Source organism: Dreissena polymorpha, chromosome 2, assembly GCF_020536995.1.
Source record: "Dreissena polymorpha isolate Duluth1 chromosome 2, UMN_Dpol_1.0, whole genome shotgun sequence".
In the NCBI taxonomy this organism is placed as follows: Eukaryota; Metazoa; Mollusca; class Bivalvia; order Myida; family Dreissenidae; genus Dreissena; species Dreissena polymorpha.
Window position 1 is genome coordinate 143,612,833 of NC_068356.1, and position 21,136 is coordinate 143,633,968.

The 21,136-nt window shown below is 34.0% G+C and overlaps 3 protein-coding genes across 12 annotated transcripts in view; 2 read left to right on the forward strand and 1 right to left on the reverse strand.

Moving 5' to 3' along the window:
• The window catches only part of LOC127869298 (serine protease inhibitor dipetalogastin-like), a 212,111-nt gene that overhangs the window by 172,562 nt on the left and 18,413 nt on the right, over window positions 1-21,136 (forward strand). The gene's annotated exons all lie outside the window — the stretch shown is intronic.
• Window positions 1-21,136, reverse strand: part of LOC127869297 (putative exonuclease GOR) — a 218,004-nt gene that overhangs the window by 137,497 nt on the left and 59,371 nt on the right. The window lies entirely within an intron of this gene.
• Window positions 16,558-21,020, forward strand: LOC127869300 (serine protease inhibitor dipetalogastin-like). Its single transcript, XM_052411751.1, has 8 exons — window positions 16,558-16,698; window positions 16,954-17,067; window positions 17,520-17,642; window positions 18,321-18,443; window positions 19,142-19,255; window positions 19,796-19,915; window positions 20,622-20,744; window positions 20,903-21,020. Exons 1-8 carry the CDS (start codon window positions 16,679-16,681, stop codon window positions 20,943-20,945), a joined length of 780 nt encoding a protein of 259 aa, XP_052267711.1. The 5' UTR covers window positions 16,558-16,678; the 3' UTR covers window positions 20,946-21,020.

Here is a 21,136-nt window from a genome sequence, read left to right on the forward strand (position 1 = left end):
ATGTCCATAAATAAATATGCAAAACACAACTGTAATGATTTTATTATTCAAACAAAATACAATACTACGACAAAGTATAGCGAAAAGCGAAAAAAAGTTTGTTTTCCCTACGGTTTGAACCTTGGACAATTGACAGCGAAAGTAAACAGGCTACCACTTTTTTTTCAATGATCAATGAAAATGTTGCACATGTTTTTGAACGATTTTGATTGATACAAAACGATCGAAAAGAAGTTAAAACATTCGTTCTTGTTACAGAAAGGCTTTTTTTTTTAATGTCATGCGTTTATTAATAAATCTTTTGAATCTTTGACAATTTTCTGAAGATGTTTTGTCTCTGAACTGTGAACAGGTGATTGTGTTATGCCAACGAGGTCTAAATGTGTTCCGGCGATAAATTTACACGTTTTTTTCACAACAAATGCGCTTTGAATTCAGAAATCGTTCGACAGCATTAAAGGGGCCTTTTCACAGATTTTGGCATATTTTGAAGTTTGTCATTAAATGCTTTATATTGATAAATGTAAACATTGGATCTTAAAAGCTCCAGTACAAAATCAAGAATAAAATTTAAAAAAGGAAAAAAAGTAGCCGGTACCAGGGCTCGAACCAGTGACCCCCGGAGTCCTGGAATTAGTCTGAAGTAAAAACGCATTAGTCCTCTCGGCTATTCCGCCGGGTATACACAAATTAAGTATTTTATACCTTATATAAGCAATCTTCGTAGTTTCGTAAATTTAAACGACAACAACAGAACTCTCCAAATTATTCATTCGTTTCGCGTTGCAACGCTTTATAATTTTTAGGTTTTCAAATCGTCAAAATATACATATAATGGCTATATTGAACCATTGTAAATGTTCAGTAATACTGTTTCCCCACAAATATCTTAACTAAAACGAAAATTTGCGAATCTGAAACAATTTTTTTTCAATTTTGTCAATTTACCAAACCGTGAAAAGATCTCTTAGTCTCTATAACGCTCAAAATCAACGAAAATTTCGTGAAGTATTTCGTAAAATAAAGTTAACACGTAAACGATCAGTGTTCCTTATAGCAATAGCCACAAGTTCAACGCTGGATGTGGTATGATTACATAGATGTTTGTAGATACAAAATGCTCGTTTTTATTTATTTGTGACACCAATTAATCCCATTTTACTATATCTATTCATACGACACACGAACACCATCATCGCATGTTAGTGTTTATGTGTCGTATGAATAGATATCGTTGCGGGAAATTAAAATGGAAAAACAACGAGCATTTTGTATCTATAAACATCTATTTTACCAGGCCACATCACAGGTGGTTAGCGTTTGGCTATGATATTAATTAGTGAAAACATCACATTGAATGATAAATAATCATATTATAACGAAAAATTAACTTTTCTGAAAGAAAAAATTCACTATATATAACAAGGTATGCAACTCAAAATCACCCCAAAACGGGGTGCATTGCTTTGAACAGCCATATCTTCATCAATTGTGCAGCGATTTTCACGAATTCGGTCTTATTCAACGCAGAAGTGAATTTTCTTTCTGGAAATGTATATGTCTTGTAAATTTTTTACAAACGCTGGGTCAACTTTTAAGAAATAACACGATACACAACTCGCATGACCCAGTTGACAATGATCATGCAGTCTTTATGAATGAAATTTCCAGTTGTAAAGACACACCTCCGCATTGGACCAATGAAATCACTCGTGTGTTTAAAATGTCAGTTAGTTGAAATGTATGTAAACAAAGGTTTCAAACGGCGCTGGACAGTTAGTCTTGATGCATAATGTAACGACAAGAACGGTAATAATGTTTTTTCATACGTTTTATTTAATTATTGTATCGAGGTACATGAACTTTGTAAAAATATTGCAAGACATTCCAGAAAGGAAATTCATTTCTGCGTTGAATAAGACCGAGATCGTGAAAATCACGCTCAAAATCAACAAAAATTTCGTAAAGTATTTCGTAAAATAAAGTGAATACCTAAAAAGTCAGTGTTCCTTATAGCAATAGCCAAAATTTCAACGCTAAATGTGGTATGATTACATAGATTTTTGTAGATACAAAATGCTCGTTTTTATTTATTTGTGGCCACAATAAATTCCATGCGAATATATTTTTTCATACGACACACGAACACTAAAATGGTACCATATTAAAATCATAATGAAAACGAGCATTTTGTATCCACAAACATCTATTTTACCACACCACATCTGACATTGAAATTTCGGCAATTGCCATAAGGAAAATGATTTTTAATTGTTTAGCTTTATTTTACGAAATAGTGTACGAAATTTTCGTTGATTTTAAATATTCATGTTACTTTAATCCATTTTTGCTTGATCATCACTCGCATAGTTTGCGTTGAGTGAATAGATCTGCAAAATTGTGTGGTAACGATTTGATAGTCACATGATCATATATCGAGGTAAATAGATATTGCAATATATACATATATATATATATATATATATATATATATATATATATATATATATATATATATATATATATATATATATATATATATAAATTAATATCCTATTTTAAGACATCGATGTAAACACTTCATTTTACAATTTGCGACCACATCTCACTGTATCTACTGCAAAAGTTTCAAACATATTTTTAAACATATGCGAATTAAACAATCAATGCCGAAAACTAAACTACTATTTAGAATCATGTTTTCCCGTTGTGTGAGGAGCTCTAGTTAACAAAGTATTATGCGGAGAAAACAACCGATTAAAACAGCACATTTGTGTTGGGTTTATTAAATTATAAGCACAGCTTATGCTGGTTTCAACATGTCGTAAACTACCATGTATTATAATTTATTTCATCAACTAACGACGAACACAATTCAATAACTCAGGTTTAGCTACTTGCAACAGCTCAGCAGGCTGAAACAAATCTACATTTGACAAGGGCTATTAAAAAGCAGTATTAGACAGATCAACAATTGCTTAATATTTTAATTACATAACGTCACCAAAAATTACATCAAGAAATAAACGCATATTATGATATTTCCGGTTTATGTCAATTTTGTCATAAGTCGCGTTAAGAGTGATGTATATATATATATATATATATATATATATATATATATATATATATATATATATATATATATATATATATATATATATATATACGAGCATTGACTAAAACATTTCACACACATTTCACACGCGTTTTGATTAAGAACCATATACATTGTATTGCCACAACCAAGCCTGAGAATCACACATTATACACAACTGCCTTACACATATGTTGTTAGTGAACCAAAGAACCTGCACCTGCATGCACACACACATTTCACATGACAGCTTGATAGATGCTTGGATAGTCAATCAAAGCAACGGCACCTGAGTGCAAAGACACATATCACACGACAGCTTGACACCTGAACTGAATCTGTTTGTTTTCGATATACATGTAGGCCCACGGCCTCTGAAACATGTACCGATATATTACGATCCATGCAAGCTAAAAGTGTGTTCACAAATGGTTGGCATAACATGTTAAAATATTATCGAGTGGTAAACAATGCTTAACAATACCATGCTATAACATTATACACCTTTTGCATGTGGTGGAGCAATAAAGTTATATTCACATCTTTTCATCCGATATACACGCATGCGCGCACGCACACTTACACATGCATATAAATATATGAATTTATATGCACACATACACATAAACGTATGCAATGGAGTATATATACAACGGTATAATCACTGAATATAACATACATAAAGTCTCAAAGCCGGCGTAGAAGATGATTATAATTTAGCTGTATTTAGGTTATATAGGTAGGGCCTACAGTAAATTGACAGAAATTGTCGTAGTCGCAAGCACTATCAAAGCGAAATATAGGACTTTCTCGGATTCTCGGACACATGACTTGTTCAAAGAACCAGTGTCCGCATGAAAAGACACATATCACACAACTGCTCGACACATTTCTTAGTAGTGAACCAAAGCACCACCACCAGTACACAATCACATATACCAAACAACTTTTAAATAACGGTGTTCGTCTCGAAAACCATAACAAAGCACGACACTGCTTTCAGAACCTACGGTGTAACATAGGTTGCAGACCGAACATCACAAAAAGGACTGTCACGCTGAAGCCCTCGTTTTGAGTGACAACAAACAGCAAATATTATTTCTATCATTTGTATTTTGTTTTCCCAATGTTTGTTTAAATTCGGTTAATTATATGACGGTACTTATTTTATCCTGCAACAAGAATTTAACAGAGACTCAAAGCGTAAGCGGTCTAAAAAAAAGGTATATTTAACATTTAATGATGTTTAAAATATTGGAGCGCGCCTGTTTAGATCGCGTTTCCGAACTCTTGTACGTGAACGCCGTTCGTTGCAAAAACATCCAGAGTGTTTAGTGAGTCCAAATTCAACTTTGCTCTGAAAAGCTACGTCTAAAATGGTTTATGCGTTTACGTTTTTGATGTATGTATGTCATCGCAATATAGGTACAGTTTCTACATGTGAAGAGGTTGAGAATGTACACACTGATGATAATTGCACATGTAACTGCAGTTCGTATGTACCGACTATTTTTAACAATTGAATTGCATTTTGTGTTACTTGTATTACCTCCTTATAGTAGTATTATGCACTTTGGTAGAGGACATTGGACAATATGGTCCTGTGGAACAATCCTAGACAAAGCCTTGGGCACCCAGCCAGGCATTTCGAAAGGACAGCCACATGTTCGTGAAGCCCTTTTCTTTTGCGTAGTCTCCATCTGTCCTTACGTAATATTTAAACAATCAATACATCAATGCGCGAAAATTACACTAATTTTTATCAAGAACACTAAAAATGAGTTTAAAGGATTGATTCATTTATATGTTAAGTGTGCGTGGCGACTAGCCAAAATTAAATGAATATTTCTAACAGCAAGGGAGGATATAAGAACTCGATTGAGAGGATAACCGAACCGTAGTTTCCTTCCCCTAACGCTGATATCGCTTACACACTTGCGTATCGTTGGTATGTATCAGTTGATCAGCGATTGTATCAGTTGGTTATGATGTTGGAGTCATTTTCACTTACGTGCATTGAGATTTTGTTTGTTGGCTGGAAGGTAATTATTTATTTAAACATCTTTGAAATCTGGCTTATGTACACCCAAGGATTTTTTTTTAATTTTAATTTATATTTTGACGTCGAAACAAATCAGGCATCATTGTGCTAGTAACTCTTAATGTATTGGTCGTTCCAAGGAGTAGACCCGGGTAAAATGTATGTGTTCCGTGTGGTGTTTGTGCCAAAGTAAACCACTTGATTTTAAGTAGGCTTAAATTTAACACATCATCGGTAATATGTTCATAATCACTGTGTAATATTTTAGCCTAAACAAACCAAAAAGGTAGTTTTGTGGGTGCAATAAGTAGTTCATGTTCAGCAAATATGGCAAGACAGCATGTCTGGTGCATTTATAAGATATTATCAAATACCCACCATGTTCTATAGACCAATGTTATGTTATTGTATAAGAATCTAAAATAATTATCACAACTATTTATTTAAATACCACGCCAAGTATGTGTAATAATGTTGTATGTTGGAAAAAAGAGTATAGCGTTCGTTTCTTACAATTACACAGTCCCTTGTACAGGAATACGTTCAGTCTGTCACGTTTAACAGTTCTTCATTAAGTTTGTTTAGAAACAAACAGCACACTTCAATATTGGAATGTTTCGAAAATCTCCGACAGTGTATGTTATTCCCCAGTGCTTAATAGGAATAATCAAGTCCGAAGATAGTGATGAGTGTCGACGTAGCTCTCGGCAAATTTTTTTTTTGGTTTGTGTGAAGGGACTGTTATAATAACGCAGAGCAATATGTCAAAGATATATAAGATGTTTATGTTCTGGCGGTCAAGTGGCAAATGCCTACATTAATCACAATTATTTTACAACAATAGCAGCAATAACATATATAAACACATTGCAATATTGTAATACAATAAATACAATAAATAACTTACGTTGCATTTAATAAGAAGAGGTCATAACAATAAAAAGTTTTAAGTTTATAAATTGATTTATCACTAACCTGTTATAATAACGCAGAACAATATATCAAAGATATATAAGATGTTTTTATTCTGGCGGTCAAGTGGCAAATGCGCGGTTACTTGCGCTGACCAACGCCGCGAACCAATCATGCGTGTAATAGGTTTAGGTGATACAAACTGGTAGGTTGTTAGCTGAACTGTAGTAACTGTTTGAAAAAAATTAAGGTTAATAGTAAAATAGATAGATATTGATTTCGTATGTTGAGATATTGTAAAGAAATAAGGATTCGTTAATTTACTCTATGACAAGAGCTTTTTCATCTTTAAATAATGGAAACATTGTTATCAATAACTGTCTTATAAGCGTTTATTGCCACTTGTAAGATGTGTCTAATTATTTAGTATGAAAAACGATAGCTATGTATACTTGAATTTTTAAATTTCTTTAAAAATATACTTTCCGCAAAAATGTGATATAATAAAAATCCCATTGAATTATATATGTTGTCATTATCCATGTTTTAGCATTAAACATAATTTACGTGAAAATACTTAATTCAACGATTTTTTAACACTCGTACCGGAATATTCGTCGCACAATACTGATAAGGCATAACACGTAACAGTTATGAACATGCACTGTTCATACAATCTGATGAAGCGAGAAGAACTTGTTAATTCCAAATATGGAAACACGATGAAAATTTAATAAATGTGTTTTCAATTCACGTAGGAATCGTTTTAAGATACGTATACATTTATGAATTTTTTTTGGACAAAATATGCAAAAAGCAAAATGAACTAATGCATTGTTTACATATGAGTACTTGTAAACCAGCAAACCAAGTACAAGTGCGATATGGTTAATTACCGCGGGGAAAGGAGTGAAATATGTTTTACTGGAAAATGGCGAGAATCCCAACTTAACATACAAATGATATGAGTAATAGTCCTCGCGAGTTTAATTGAGGCTATAGAAATGGCGACATGTTGGCTGATCGTTAATTGCGATTTATTTCTTATTGCAGGCATTTCCGAAGGCCCTCTAACACGTGTGATTAGCATTTAAAATATCTAGTTGTATAAATTAAATGGTCCCTGCAGTTGTGTACGTATATTAACAAAGCCTTTTAGCCGTTTGGCCTATACTTGATTATAAATTAATAAACTGAAAAGCTATAAACAATGAATATAATGTTGCCTGTTTAGACACGTATACATGTACTTGTTAATAATTAATGGTCCAACCTTAATTTGCAAAACGTGATTTTTAAACATCTATTTACAAAATAACTCTAGCTCTAGTTGCTCAAATATATCACTGTCAATTGACTTCCTTTATATCCGATGATTTCAGAGGTAACTGCACATTTTATTGAATCTTAGATTGCTCTGTGTGCTAGCTATTTGTTTTGTCATCAAACAGGTAATTGTAGTGGACGATCACTACCCCTAAATGCCTGAACATGACCCATTTTGCCCGATCTTCTACTTCAGGGAGTCACGTTCCGCTCATTTTTTAAGAAAATGTGTCAGGATTTTTTCTACATGTTAGCCAATACCTTTGCTATTAATGTTGATACACAGTTGTTTCAAATTGGACTTTGAATTTGTTTTTTCAATTTACTTACCCTATTTCAGCTCATGCTAAAATACCGAGCACAGCTCCAATGGTATTACACTGGTCACAAGGTATCGGGTTTCCTAGTGTGTTACAGGCCTGGTGACAAACTGCTGTTTCCGTTCCGCTGCTTTCAAGAGCGGTCCAAAGTTGCTTTGTAAGTTATTGCATATCATGTAACACTAACAAATTGCTCGAACGGGTCGCTCTTATTATAAATTTCCTACTCGTTTGTTATTTTAAACTAGTGGAGTAAAAATATCTTGTATTCCGCCTACGTTCTTTATGCATGTTAGCATATTATATTCCTTAAAACGAAAACGAACATATTGCTATGAATCATTTATCCGAAATAACCGGTTTTTAACATGCGTTGACATGCTTAATGTTTGATTGAACACATCGATGCTATTTATTCCAGCTCAAGATCGATAGGTCCGTCATTGGACAAAAATAAATCGGTTACAGTAGACTTACTGGATGGCTGTGAACTGCAAACGGGAAAACACCTCATCGAAAACACATACACATACATAAGAATTATTTTATTTGATAAGCCTGTATTCTTGGCCAAATATTCGACGTGTAACGCATTTATGTACATGATTATTTATGCTGCACGTAACGTGAAATTTCGGCACCGATTTTAGACCTATTAAATGTTTAATTCTTAAATCTTAAGATAAAGGAACAAATTGCAAGATCAAATGTCTCTATGCAAATATATTTTACTGACTTTACATTCAAAAATAAAGTTCTTAACGGTGTGTCTACATTATTTCAGGTCCGTGTGTAAACCCCGTTGATCCTGCAACATGTTATTGACAGTAAAACAAAATATACGACAAATTAAGTGTTCACTGAAGATGCTTCATATTTGTATCAGTACTCGAGAAGTCGTCTCACACGTGTTTGCTATATTTCCTATTTGTGTCTCAACGTGCAAATATTCTTTCATAACAATACGTAAAAGATAAATATGGTATATACATATGTTAAATTCAATTATTAATTGTACAACAATCATGCTACCGATATACAGTATGAAAACTTGTCAATATGTAATACATTTTTTGTAATTATTTTCAGTGTAATGCTTATCATATGTTTCATCAGAAACCGGAACTAGATAATGGCGAGGATTATATGGTCAACATGTTTACATTCATATATCCCAAACGTAGCTATCAGTTATCAGGCTTTTGTGTCGATGATGACATTAAATTGTGTTCTGACTTACGATCAGTACACCATTCAAACAACTATGCTAAGCATAAGTTTATAATTATATTTTCGTCGCAAATGTGTGCATAGGAAACGCATATTCATACGTCCGTTAAGCTTATCGACAAAAATTGAACAATGTACTATTTAATGATACTATCTTTAAATCGTATGCATCAAACACAGTAATGAACAATTGTACCATGTGTAGAGCGTTTTAAAAGCCATATGCTGCAATCGTTTTCAAAACAAAACAAACTCATAAATGAGACTTCATACAGATCATAGTTTGATTTTAAGTGTCTTATTTTTACTTAAATTTAGTTTAAATGCTTATGTATACGATTCAAACACACCGTAACCATATCGGACTTGCGCTCTGAAGGTGACGCTGAACGTGTAAGATCGTCTTGGATGTCCAGGAGTTGTTTTTCATTCTCAGTGTTTTATGAAGAACTTACGAGGAACGTAGTCAAGACGCGGTAGTTTAGCATAATAACCTCATAAATTGATCATGCTAAAAAAACTGTAACGTAAGTGGCACCATGTCAATGTAGAAAACGCGAAGAGGTATGAAAGGACTTGAAACGACGAACACAGAAGCTATTTAACACTTAGTAGTCGGTTTTGTTTAAAAGGTCCAGTGCCGATTTTATAACGAAAAATGCTATTTTATAAATATGTTTGTTCTAAAACGAGTGGTATCATCATTAGAAATGGCAAAAAATATTAAAATACTCAAAACGATGATCTTGTTTCCGTAAACCGCCCGGGTATTTCCGCCACCTATTTTGGCTGTGACGTCACATGCACTCAACGCTCATGACACGGAAACTTGTGAATTGTTATTACGGATCGAAGCGTGAACACTTCGCGCTTTATGTCAACATTGACACTCAATATCGTGCTATGTTAATACAGTTCTTTTTATACAAGTTTTATATAAAAAACGTGTGCTTTTTCTGTGTGTGTGTTTTGCACGACAATCGTTATTCTACTGTTAGTGTGTTTTTTTTTCGGGTGCAAAAATCGTGCGGAAAAGGGAAACAAGGGTCTATTCGGTTTTGCCAAGTATGATGTTACTCGTAAGAGATGGATTAATACTATATTATACCCATGTATGTATTAACGGCCTAGTTACAAAAATAAATAACAACCCTGCTCTTATTATTAAGAACAAACAGGTTTATCAGTGGAACAGCGAAATACAAAATTACAAATACATTTTATTTGATAAATAAACAAACAAAGCTACAGCTAAATAACAACAAAGTATCAAACATAACATTCTTGTTCTGATATTGAACTCAAATGAATTACTGTCTATTACACATATTATAAAAAGCCATTTTAAAATGGAATTGGAATGGTATCACTTAAAATAGTAATATTATATCCTAACATCATCCATTATGTTATATTGAAATATTCAGATAAAAATGTAAATTGAGGAGGGTTTGTGCAAATTGTAATTATTAGTACAATTTATTGATTTCATAAACAATAACAGCTTGGCATTTTCTGTAATGGGTATCCGAACAATCGCTGTTCTGTTCAGTTAACATCTAAAATTAGCCGAAAATTTACTTTACTTTGTGCGTATTATCATAAATACAAGTTGAACAATTGTTCAACTTCTCAAACGATTTATGTAAACAATGTACTTATCTAGAAGATCACTTTCAATTTTTACTCGAATGTCCAGTTTTTAATAGCCTCAGACAACAATATATTCATAGACAATGATTGATTTCTAAGTTTCTTATGTTTCAAGAATTTCCATGGCTACCAGTCAAATTGACCCAAGTTACCATTGTTGTGTATTAGTCCATACAGAGTGTCATGGAGTTTATGGCTATTTGGCTGATGATATGTGACTTATCTGTGGATATATCACAGTAATTATTGCAGACACAGCATGATTGTAGATAAGAGATTAGCATAACCCTAATTATATCAACAATCATAAAATGTATTACTATCAGACGAGTGGTTAGCTAACCAAGGGGTGCAGCTCCATGTCATATAAAAGTCCCACTCTGCCCACTTGGGCCTACACCATGCTATCATTTTGATTATCATGTGATTCTAACGGAAGTTGTATTTATCAATGAATTTATATAATTGTTCACACTTAAACTCTTTTATTATAACTGGAAACAATGTTTTAAATTAAAATTCATGTCATTAGAAATACTAATATTCCTTCCCATTCAGAACCGGTGCACGTATCTGCTGTATTTTTTTTTTTTTTTAACCTATTTATTTAAGCTCGATTGCATAACAAGCCTAAGCTTATATGAAACGCTCTCGAGTCCGTTTTCCTTGGTGTCTATGGGGGAGATCTAAAGAACGCTCCCACAGTGGGATCGATCCGCTCTATTTGTTTATTATTTACCAGTGCTTTGTGTAACCAAGTCATATTTAACAAGCTTGTACTGTAGAATAACAATCAAAAAATTAGTTTTCCCCCGATACGTGCATGAAACACAGTTATGTATTTCTAATCCGTGTTCCCAACACGATGGTTATCTTGAGCATTTACAAAGTAAACCTCGCTGTCCGAGTCAGAATCATAAAAAATCTTACAAACTGTCGCTTAATTCTGTATCATACATGCACGGTTGAACGGAAAACTCATCATAATCTCTATTTTCCATTTTCCATCAATTTTTCTAACTAAAGTTTCGAGAGATAAGACATCCGTTCGAGAGATAATTCATCCGAAGCTTTATAGTGCCGGTTCGTTACTGAGTGCATGTGACGTCACTCCCGGTTCGAATGAAAATGGCGAGAACATCGGAATGTGTGAAAAATCGCGACTTTGTTCTATTCGTTCTCGCTTATAACACCGTATTTTAAATGAAGTGAGGTGCGAAATAGTTTAGATATGCACTAAATTCAATAAATAAAGGTGTTTTCCGGGTTTTTTAAATCGCGGCACGTGAACTTTAAAGCGGGTATATACGATCTTGTCAAATATTTATTTATTAATATAAAATGTGTAAAAAAACTTATTATACATATATTTCAATATAAACTTAAATAAAAGTTAAGAAGAACATGTGTCGAAAAATGCTAAATAAGCCAGATATTTAATTCTGAAATCGAAAAAGGCTGTACAGCCGAATTCGCCAGCATGTATATCATGCATGTACGATGTGAATCTAAATTTAGTTTAACGGTTCATTTGAAATTCCTGCAGCGATATCAATTCACACGACACACGAACACTTACTAAAAAGACGAATGCATCGGTTATTGAAGGAAAATATGTACGAATTATCTTCGTTACAATCGGCTCGAGGCGCTAATTTTTATTTGCTGCATTTTATGAAATTCGTCTTAAATATATAATTTTTCTTGCATATTGTGTGTTATTATAACATATTTGTATCAATATATTACAATTCAACACATATAAAAATCGAATAATCTCGCTTTAAACTTTAACATTACTACTCAAAATCAACGAAAATTTCGTACAATATTTCGTAAAATAAAGCTAAACAATTTAAAATCGTTGTTCCTTATGGCCATTGTCGAAATTTCAACGCCAGATGTGGTCTGTTAAAATAGATGTTTGTGGATACAAAATGCTCGTTTTTATTATGGTTTTAACATGGTGCCATTTTAGTGTTCGTGTGTCGTATCAATAGATATATTCGCAGGAAATTAACAAGGAATTTATTGTGGTCACAAATAAATAAAAACGAGCATTTTGTATCTTCAAACATCTATGTAATCATATAACATCTTGTGCCTATTGCTATAAGGAACACTGATTGCTTAGCAGTTAACTTTATTTTACGAAATACTTCACGAATTTTTCGTTGATTTTGAGCGTTATAGAGACTTTAACAATCATTATATCTTAAAATATATTATCATCAAACATCATTTACTTTACCCGTTGTACAGAAAATCGTCTATATATGTGTAAATAGTATCGCATGGCATGATTAATCAGTATGATTCACTACACTCATTCTTAACAGTTAGCTTATCTTTTGAATACCACTCACTAAAGCGTTTCTTGCATTGACACTACAAGTTTTTGCAGAATTCGGTATAACCAGGAACGTTTCATTTAATGCGCATTTCATCAGGTATGTGAAGTTGGCTGTTAGATGTTAGCTGTTCATCAGATGTTTAAAACAGAAATGCACAGCTGTGCATTGGGTGTTAATCAGATGTTTAAAACAGAAATGCACAGCTGTGCATTGGGTGTTAATCAGATGTTTAAAGAAGAAATGTACAGCTGTGCATTGGATGTTCGTCGGATGTTAAAATTACAAATGCACAGCTACGCATTGGGTGTTCAACAGATATTTAAACAAGAAATTCACAGCTGTGCATTGGGTGTTCGTCAGATGTTTAAATTAGAAATGCATAGCTGTGCATTAGGTGTTCGTCAGATGTTTACAATTTAAATGCACAGCTGTGCATTGGGTGTTCATCAGATGTTTAATATATAAATGAATAGCTGTGCATTGGGTGTTCGTCAGATGTTAAAATACAAACGCAAAGCTGTGCATTGGATATTCGTCATATATTAAACATCTGATGAACACCCAATGCACAGCTGTGCATTTAAATTGTAAACATCTGACGAACACCTAATGCACAGCTATGCATTTCTAATTTAAACATCTGACGAACACCCAATGCACAGCTGTGAATTTCTTGTTTAAATATCTGTTGAAAACCCAATGCGTAGCTGTGCATTTGTATTTTTAACATCCGACGAACATCCAATGCACAGCTGTACATTTCTTCTTTAAACATCTGATTAACACCCAATGCACAGCTGTGCATTTCTGTTTTAAACATCTGATTAACACCCAATGCACAGCTGTGCATGTCTGTTTTAAACATCTGATGAACAGCTAACATCTAACAGCCAACTTCACATACCTCATTTCATCCTCTATATTATTCGCACAATTGTTTCATATTCTATGAGATGTGTATTTAACATTTTATCTATACATCTATATATGAAATTGATTCTAACTTTTTGAGTTTTAAAGTGCTGATTTCAGAATATGTGGCATTAAAGTATTGACATAACTTTTGGTTTCAAATTCAAATTTAAGTTTTTTTTTGTAGAATTTGAGTCGGGTTTTACTTGCACCACTTATAACAAAATTACAGAATACAGCTGCATCTCACTAACTGATGCATTCATTCATACAATCAGCTCACATTTTTTAGCATGTTTAACGGGACAGTACAAAATGTATGCTAAGTACATTTCAGTTAAACTATTTACCAATACCATTTGCAGATAGAATGCAGATTATTTATACCTAACGCTCACTCTGGGCTAGAAATCTTTAAAGATATACACTAAACATGGGCAACACAATTATTAAAAACAGGATTCCAACCCATATTTCCGGCTTGAGTGTCCATTGATTCAGGCAAGCAATCATTCAATACTTAGATGCCTATCCCGCATGCTATTACAGGCTATAAACTATTTCAATACACCTCCTTCACTAACAATGAAGCATGTTTCGTATTCTTCATGCACGTCTTTATTTAACGCAACTGATTTCCATCAGTAGCGCATGAATATTCCATAATTCATAGAAAACGGATGTTATGTTAACAAAAAAATATTTTCCTTATTGATTTATCGTGTTGTTTTACTTTTGGAACTTTACCTACAAACTACAAAAAGTTGCTTTTAAAAATTAGGTTGTGACCTATCTACATTTACAATATGTTCCTTACATTGAAAACTGTATCATGGTTTCAAAACACGTATTAACAATAAATAAAAACATCCCAAAGTTAAGTAACGTTTATAACGTCATCCAAACTGTCAACGTCCGTTTGACTAACGCCCGAGGAGGACGTGAAATGATAGGCGTTCTGTTGTTTTTTTGCCCTGAGTCAATAACCTTTGAAAGTAAAATGAAACAGTGTGATGGTATCCATAATTAATTAAATATATACTAATTATGTCGGTCACAGATTTTTGTGACAGGTGGCTAATTTTTCAAAAAGAAAACAAAACAACACCCGCTACCAAACTGAATCAATCCTTGTAAAAACAGAATATATAAAGGACGCTTACATAGTTGATTTCATTATCAAGGAGAAATCACACTGAACGTGTAAGTTTATGTGTATGATTTATATTTATTTTTCTCAGGTTACAAACATAATGTATCTATTATTGCATAAGAAAGTTAAACACATATTTTAACGATGTTCATGCAATAAATAATAATTTATTGATGTAGCATCATGCAAATATTTCTTTGTCACTCGGAAATGAATTTTACAAACAAAGGTTTAACAGGCATTCGGTGAATCTGGATCATTTTGGGATGGTCAGATTAACTTTAAACACTCATAGTGGCATTTTGTTTTAAAAGTAACTACTCGAGGATGACTTCTTAACATGGTTGTGGGTGTTTTACACATGCATACAAGTATTGACTTTCATACGGTACTTTGAAAATAGTAAGTATTGCTGGTGTAATTATTGTTGTAATATTTGACGTGAGATAAAATGTTCAGGAGGAACCTAGGTTTGTTAGTTCATTTTATTTGATGTTACTTAAACATATGTAATGCAGCCTAAAGGGCTGTAAGTTTAGCAGCGCCATTTTAAGTAAACCAAAATAAGCTGCCATTCAAAATGACTTATTAATGTCACGGTTAGATAATAACAGAGTGGCATGTACGTTTAGATGCAAGAATTACACTAAATAATAAGTATTTGAAGAAGGTTATGCTAACGGTACGATGTTTAATTTTGTTTCAGATCATTATGAATTCTCTCATAGCACTGCTTGTGGTCGCACTTGCCGTTATAGGTAAGCGTCTTTTTATTGAAATTGCCTTCACTAATTATTTAACTATTAATATTTGACAATTGAATGTTATTAAAATTGACTTTAAAGCAAAAAGATATGACCTTAATAATAACATGTATTTTCCATACCAATTATAACGTTCATGAATACAATATTTCCATAAATATTCAGAAGATTTTATACCGCGAAAACAACAAAATCATAGTTTTTGCAATTGAAAATGATTTTCGTAGGTATAGTGGACATCTTCTGTGTTATGTCATGTTTATTTTTCATACGACATGCTGGCACAATTTAAGGTTCCATAACAATAACGAATACACAAGTAAATGCGTAAAATTGGTCGTTTTTACTTTAATTTAAGTAGACATTGGATGAATGGAAAGATTATAAGTTACGTAATTTGTCATAGTTAACATTACTTATTTATGATCATGTATTGGTTTATTATTGAGAAAATAACGTGTCATGCCATTTTTAGTCATGTTGATATATCAAACATAGAAGTGATCATTGAAGAAGAGATTATGGTTTCTTAAACGAATATAATATGTTGTTTTTTTATATTTTACTTGTAAAACCCTTAAACGATGTATTTGATTATTTCAACTTTCTTTGAAAACAGCACCTGCTGTGTTGGTTAAAAGAACTTGAATATTTTTACTAATAAAGTTTTAAGATACGTGAGTTTGTTTTGAGGAAATCAAGAAAGTATTTGACATCGAAAGCAGTATACCTTTGTGAAAACAAGTAAAATTTAAATATGAGTTTAGCTTGAAGAAAGGCAACAGTTATTTTCATCAGAATAAAGCGTGAAATAAGCAAATACAAAAGTAAAATCACATTTCCAGGCGCAGACGCTTGTGCCTGCACACAGGAATGGGACCCTGTATGCGGCCGTGATGGTAAAACGTACGGAAACATGTGCGAACTGAGATGCGCGTAAGCACACACGTGTTACTAAGGCTTTTTTTCTTTTTCGTTAATTTTTACTGGTTTGCCTTTTTAGGATACTTGGGGGATAACAACGTTTTTTTCATCAACCATTAACTTGTGTTTGATTATTCCTTTTTGACATCCGAACATAATATGTTCAAACAAATTAACAAAAAATAAATAAGATGTAAATATAATTTTTGTATATTTTGTTTTAACGCGAATGCTGAAGCTAGGATAAACATGTGTGTCTTGTTTTAGCGGCGTTCGTCGTCAATCCCGCGGGGAATGCCCGTGCGTGTGCACCGCAGATTTCGACCCTGTGTGTGGCCAAGATGCCGTCACGTATAGCAACGAGTGCATCATGATATGCATGTATGTGTCGATAGTGGCAATATAAAGTCACCTCTATTGTAAATATTTTCGTTTAAACCTGTTAATTTTTTTCGTATAATGGACAGCGAGTTTTAAAAATGAACATACACGTTGTTATTTTAAACATATTCACACATATTAAAACTCGATTGTATGGAATGCGTACACATTTTGCATCGATCTTTAATAGAATTTGCATTAATTCATAACATAAACACATTAACTGAAAACACCCTTATTTGAATCAGAATTATCTTGAAAAAAAAGAAAATATTTAACTAATAAAAATGGCATTTAACACTCCATGAGACCGGGTCGGGATTTAAACCTATAATTCCCGTGTTGATGGTCAAATATTTGTTTTCAACGGAGTGGCATATCCCCACTCTGATATTGCAACTTTTATATAATTTACATTAGTTTCCTCAACTTCATTTCGATTCTTCAACCAGGGGAATTAGCCTACGCTCGCGGGGACAATGCCCTAAGACAGACTGCCCATGCCCAAAGACTCTGGCCCCTGTATGCGGTAAAGATGGTATAACGTACGACAACGCTTGTCTCATGAGATGCAAGTAAGTAGCTTTAGGTTTGTATTTCTTGCTTAAAACTCAGCTCTGTATCGCTCGTGTACGTACAAATATAAAATGATCCATATTTGTGCTATTTTTCACAACGCGTTCTCGGTGTTGTGCGTTCATCTTTTTCGGCAAGCAAAAACGGCCATGAAGATATAATTAAAGCATATATCTTGAGTTACACCGCAATAAGCGCCTTTGCGGTGTATAGCGATCTCAAGTAAACTAACTAACATGCTGCAACATTATATTTGATAACCATTAGTATATGATATTTCGAAATTTATGATTTTTACCAAACATTTCACGAAAATTCACACTCGCACTCAAAGCGAGTCACCATATGACGCATTATTACCGATATGCATCACGTTTCTTATAACAACACATAACATTGTATTTGTTTAAAATTGGCTTTATTTACACTAAATTATAATACAAATGTTGTTCAATCTACAGTTTTTGCATAAATACATGTAGTTTCTATACATATTAGAAACATCAATTGTCGACTAGTTCGATATCCGCATCATTATTCAATGATAATTAATGTTCATGGCGTTGCGTTGCTTGTTTGCCTGTAAAGGCTTGCTTAACTTAACTATACGTTTCTTATTTTATATCATGTATTATATACTATTATGCATAAAAAAATACGTGTATATTGCCTCTTAGCGGCGCTCGTCGACAATCACGCGGGGAATGTCCAGAGAAAGGTTGCCCGTGCCCTCTGAATATTGACCCTGTCTGCGGCGATGATGGCACCACTTACGACAACGAGTGCCTTATGAGATGCAAGTAAGTGACCTCAGTCATAATCAGGGATGGCAACCGTATCCAAAATTGGTATCCGGATTTAGGTTTTCGTATAGTGGGGTGATCAGTACTAAAATTCGGTCGTGAGGAAATAGACGAAGGGGACTATCATTCTTGGTAGTGCCTTTAAAGACTCGGTACTTGTAATAAATACCAGTTGATCACGCCGACCAGTAATAAAGCTTGCCACCGCCGGTATACTAAGAAGATCTTTAACAAATGCCTACTTCTGTGTTCATAACATTATTATGTGTTGCTCTATTTTAAATATTAGTTCATTTATCAGACGATTGTGAATAATCCTATTCACTTTTAATCGCCTAACTAATCAATTTACATGTTCTACGTGCATATGCTTAATATTATTGTACTAATTACACAGTTGTGAATTAGCCGAACGTTTTTCCCAGGGACATTGATCGATTTACGCGCGTAACGTTCAAATACAGTTGACATAACTGACCCACACGTTTGTTTAAATTATGGCATTGGTTGTATAACCGTTGATGTTGTTTTCCGTCGCAACACAGTTTATGTTGCAGTATTTCGAACTCATAGTGTCCGGATCAACTGCACAGCGCTTTACCAGTGGTTCTCTCGGAACCGTATATAGGGGCAAATATAAACAAACGTATTATATAGATACCAGTTTCTTCAAGTGTTATTTTATTGCCGAACAGGGGAGTCAGCCTTCATTCACGAGGAGAGTGCCCGTGCGCATGTCCCCTGCATATTGACCCTGTCTGCGGCGATGATGGTGTCACGTACGATAACGAGTGTCAAATGACATGCAAGTAAGTAATATCAGTGACACTGGCAAGTAAAAGGGGGGAACAATGCATGTGCGTAAAGAGTCGTTCTAGATTAGCCCGTACGGTCCGCCCAGGTCTTTCAGGGACGAAACTTTCCGCTTTAATTGTTCTTTTTTTTTAAGGAAGACTTTTCTTCACTAAAATTCTCTGACAGGTGAAAGTTTCGATCCTGATTAGCCTGTGCGAACATGCATTAAACAGCGTTTTCACAGAGCGAGTCTCATTCATCGGATTGCATTTTCCATTGAACAGTTTATCAGTCATTTCTCGGTTATCAATTATCCCAAACACTAAATGCCTACTGATGACAACTGCCAGACTTGACTTATGGGTAAGGGAGGAATGATCGGAATAATGATGCCATGATTCACCGTTCACGCTAGGTGGCCGGCCTCTCATTCGAATCGATGTTTGCTGGATTTAAAGGCAAGCGCTGTATTCGCTAAATAAATTCGACTCATATTGAAATCCATATGATAGGCTTAAAGTTTGCTTATACGTTATTACTAATATTTGTTTCAGGGGAGTTCATCTACAATCGCGAGGCCAATGTCCGAAGGTGTGCGCTTGTACCCTGATCCTTGATCCTGTATGCGGCAACGATGGCGTTACGTATGATAACCAGTGTGTCATGGACTGCGCGTAAGTGACGTCATGGGGCACAAAGTGGCTTTAGTATGATGTTTTAAACACGATTTTGTTGACATCTATCAAGAAGTCTTACAATTTAGGGTCGCTATTTAATAAAATCACCTATTGTAAAGATATAAACTGAAATCAATGATTTGAAAAAGCACTTATGCATATATTGATATACATAATGTAGTCATAGGTATGAACGTGATATCAAAACAATGTCAATTTACATTGACATACAGTTATTAAACACGAATTGTAATTTTATCTGAGAGCTTGAGTTGTATTATTTAGAAAACAAGCAGTTGAGTCTTCGTAGCCATAGTTCGATTTAAGTTTGTATGGTGTAGACGCAAATGTCTTCAATTAAATGTCTAATATTAGATCAGACGATAGCGTTGGCAATGCCTATAGACCAACTGCAAATGGCCCAATATGTCGCTCTACGAAAACGTCGTTTAATTCATGTTCGTAAAATGCCGTCCCAGATTAAGCTGTGCAATCTACACAGGCTTATCAGGGACGGCACTTTCCTGCTTATCTGGATGTTTGCTAAATGGAGACTTTCTGTTAAAGACAAAAACTCATATAATCAAAAAGTGTCGTCCCTGATTAGCCTGTGCGGGCTGCACATGGCTGATCTTTAACGACATTTACGTATATACATTTAACCTCGTTTTATCAGAGCGCGGCTCATAACATTTTCTTACAGAGGTGTTAGCCTAAGATCACGTGGACAATGCGCCAAGACAGACTGTCCATGCCCCAGGATTATGGACCGTGTATGCGGTAATGACGGTATCGTGTACAACAACCCATGTCTCATGAGATGCAAGTAAGTTAAGTTATATCGGAAGTCTTATATCGTATTATTCTTTATTGTTCACAACATTCGTAACGCAAAATATTTTAATTGTCGTTACATTACATGCGCGATAATTTGAAGGTTTCAAACAGTTTAACTCTATTTTGCACAACCGCTTTCTATTTCAGTGGTGCACGAAGAGTCAACGCACGCCTCTGTCTCAACTTCTAGAGATGTGCAAATGTTCCAGAAATACCTCGAATAAAATCTGAACCTCAATTCGAATAAACGCAACAGCATTACGTGTTTATGGTGTTTGATTTGCGTTCATCTGTTCAAAAGAAAGTTAGATTTTTAACAAAACTGAAACTTATATTCACACACATCGATATGTTCAATATCAAAAGTAACATACGTTTTCA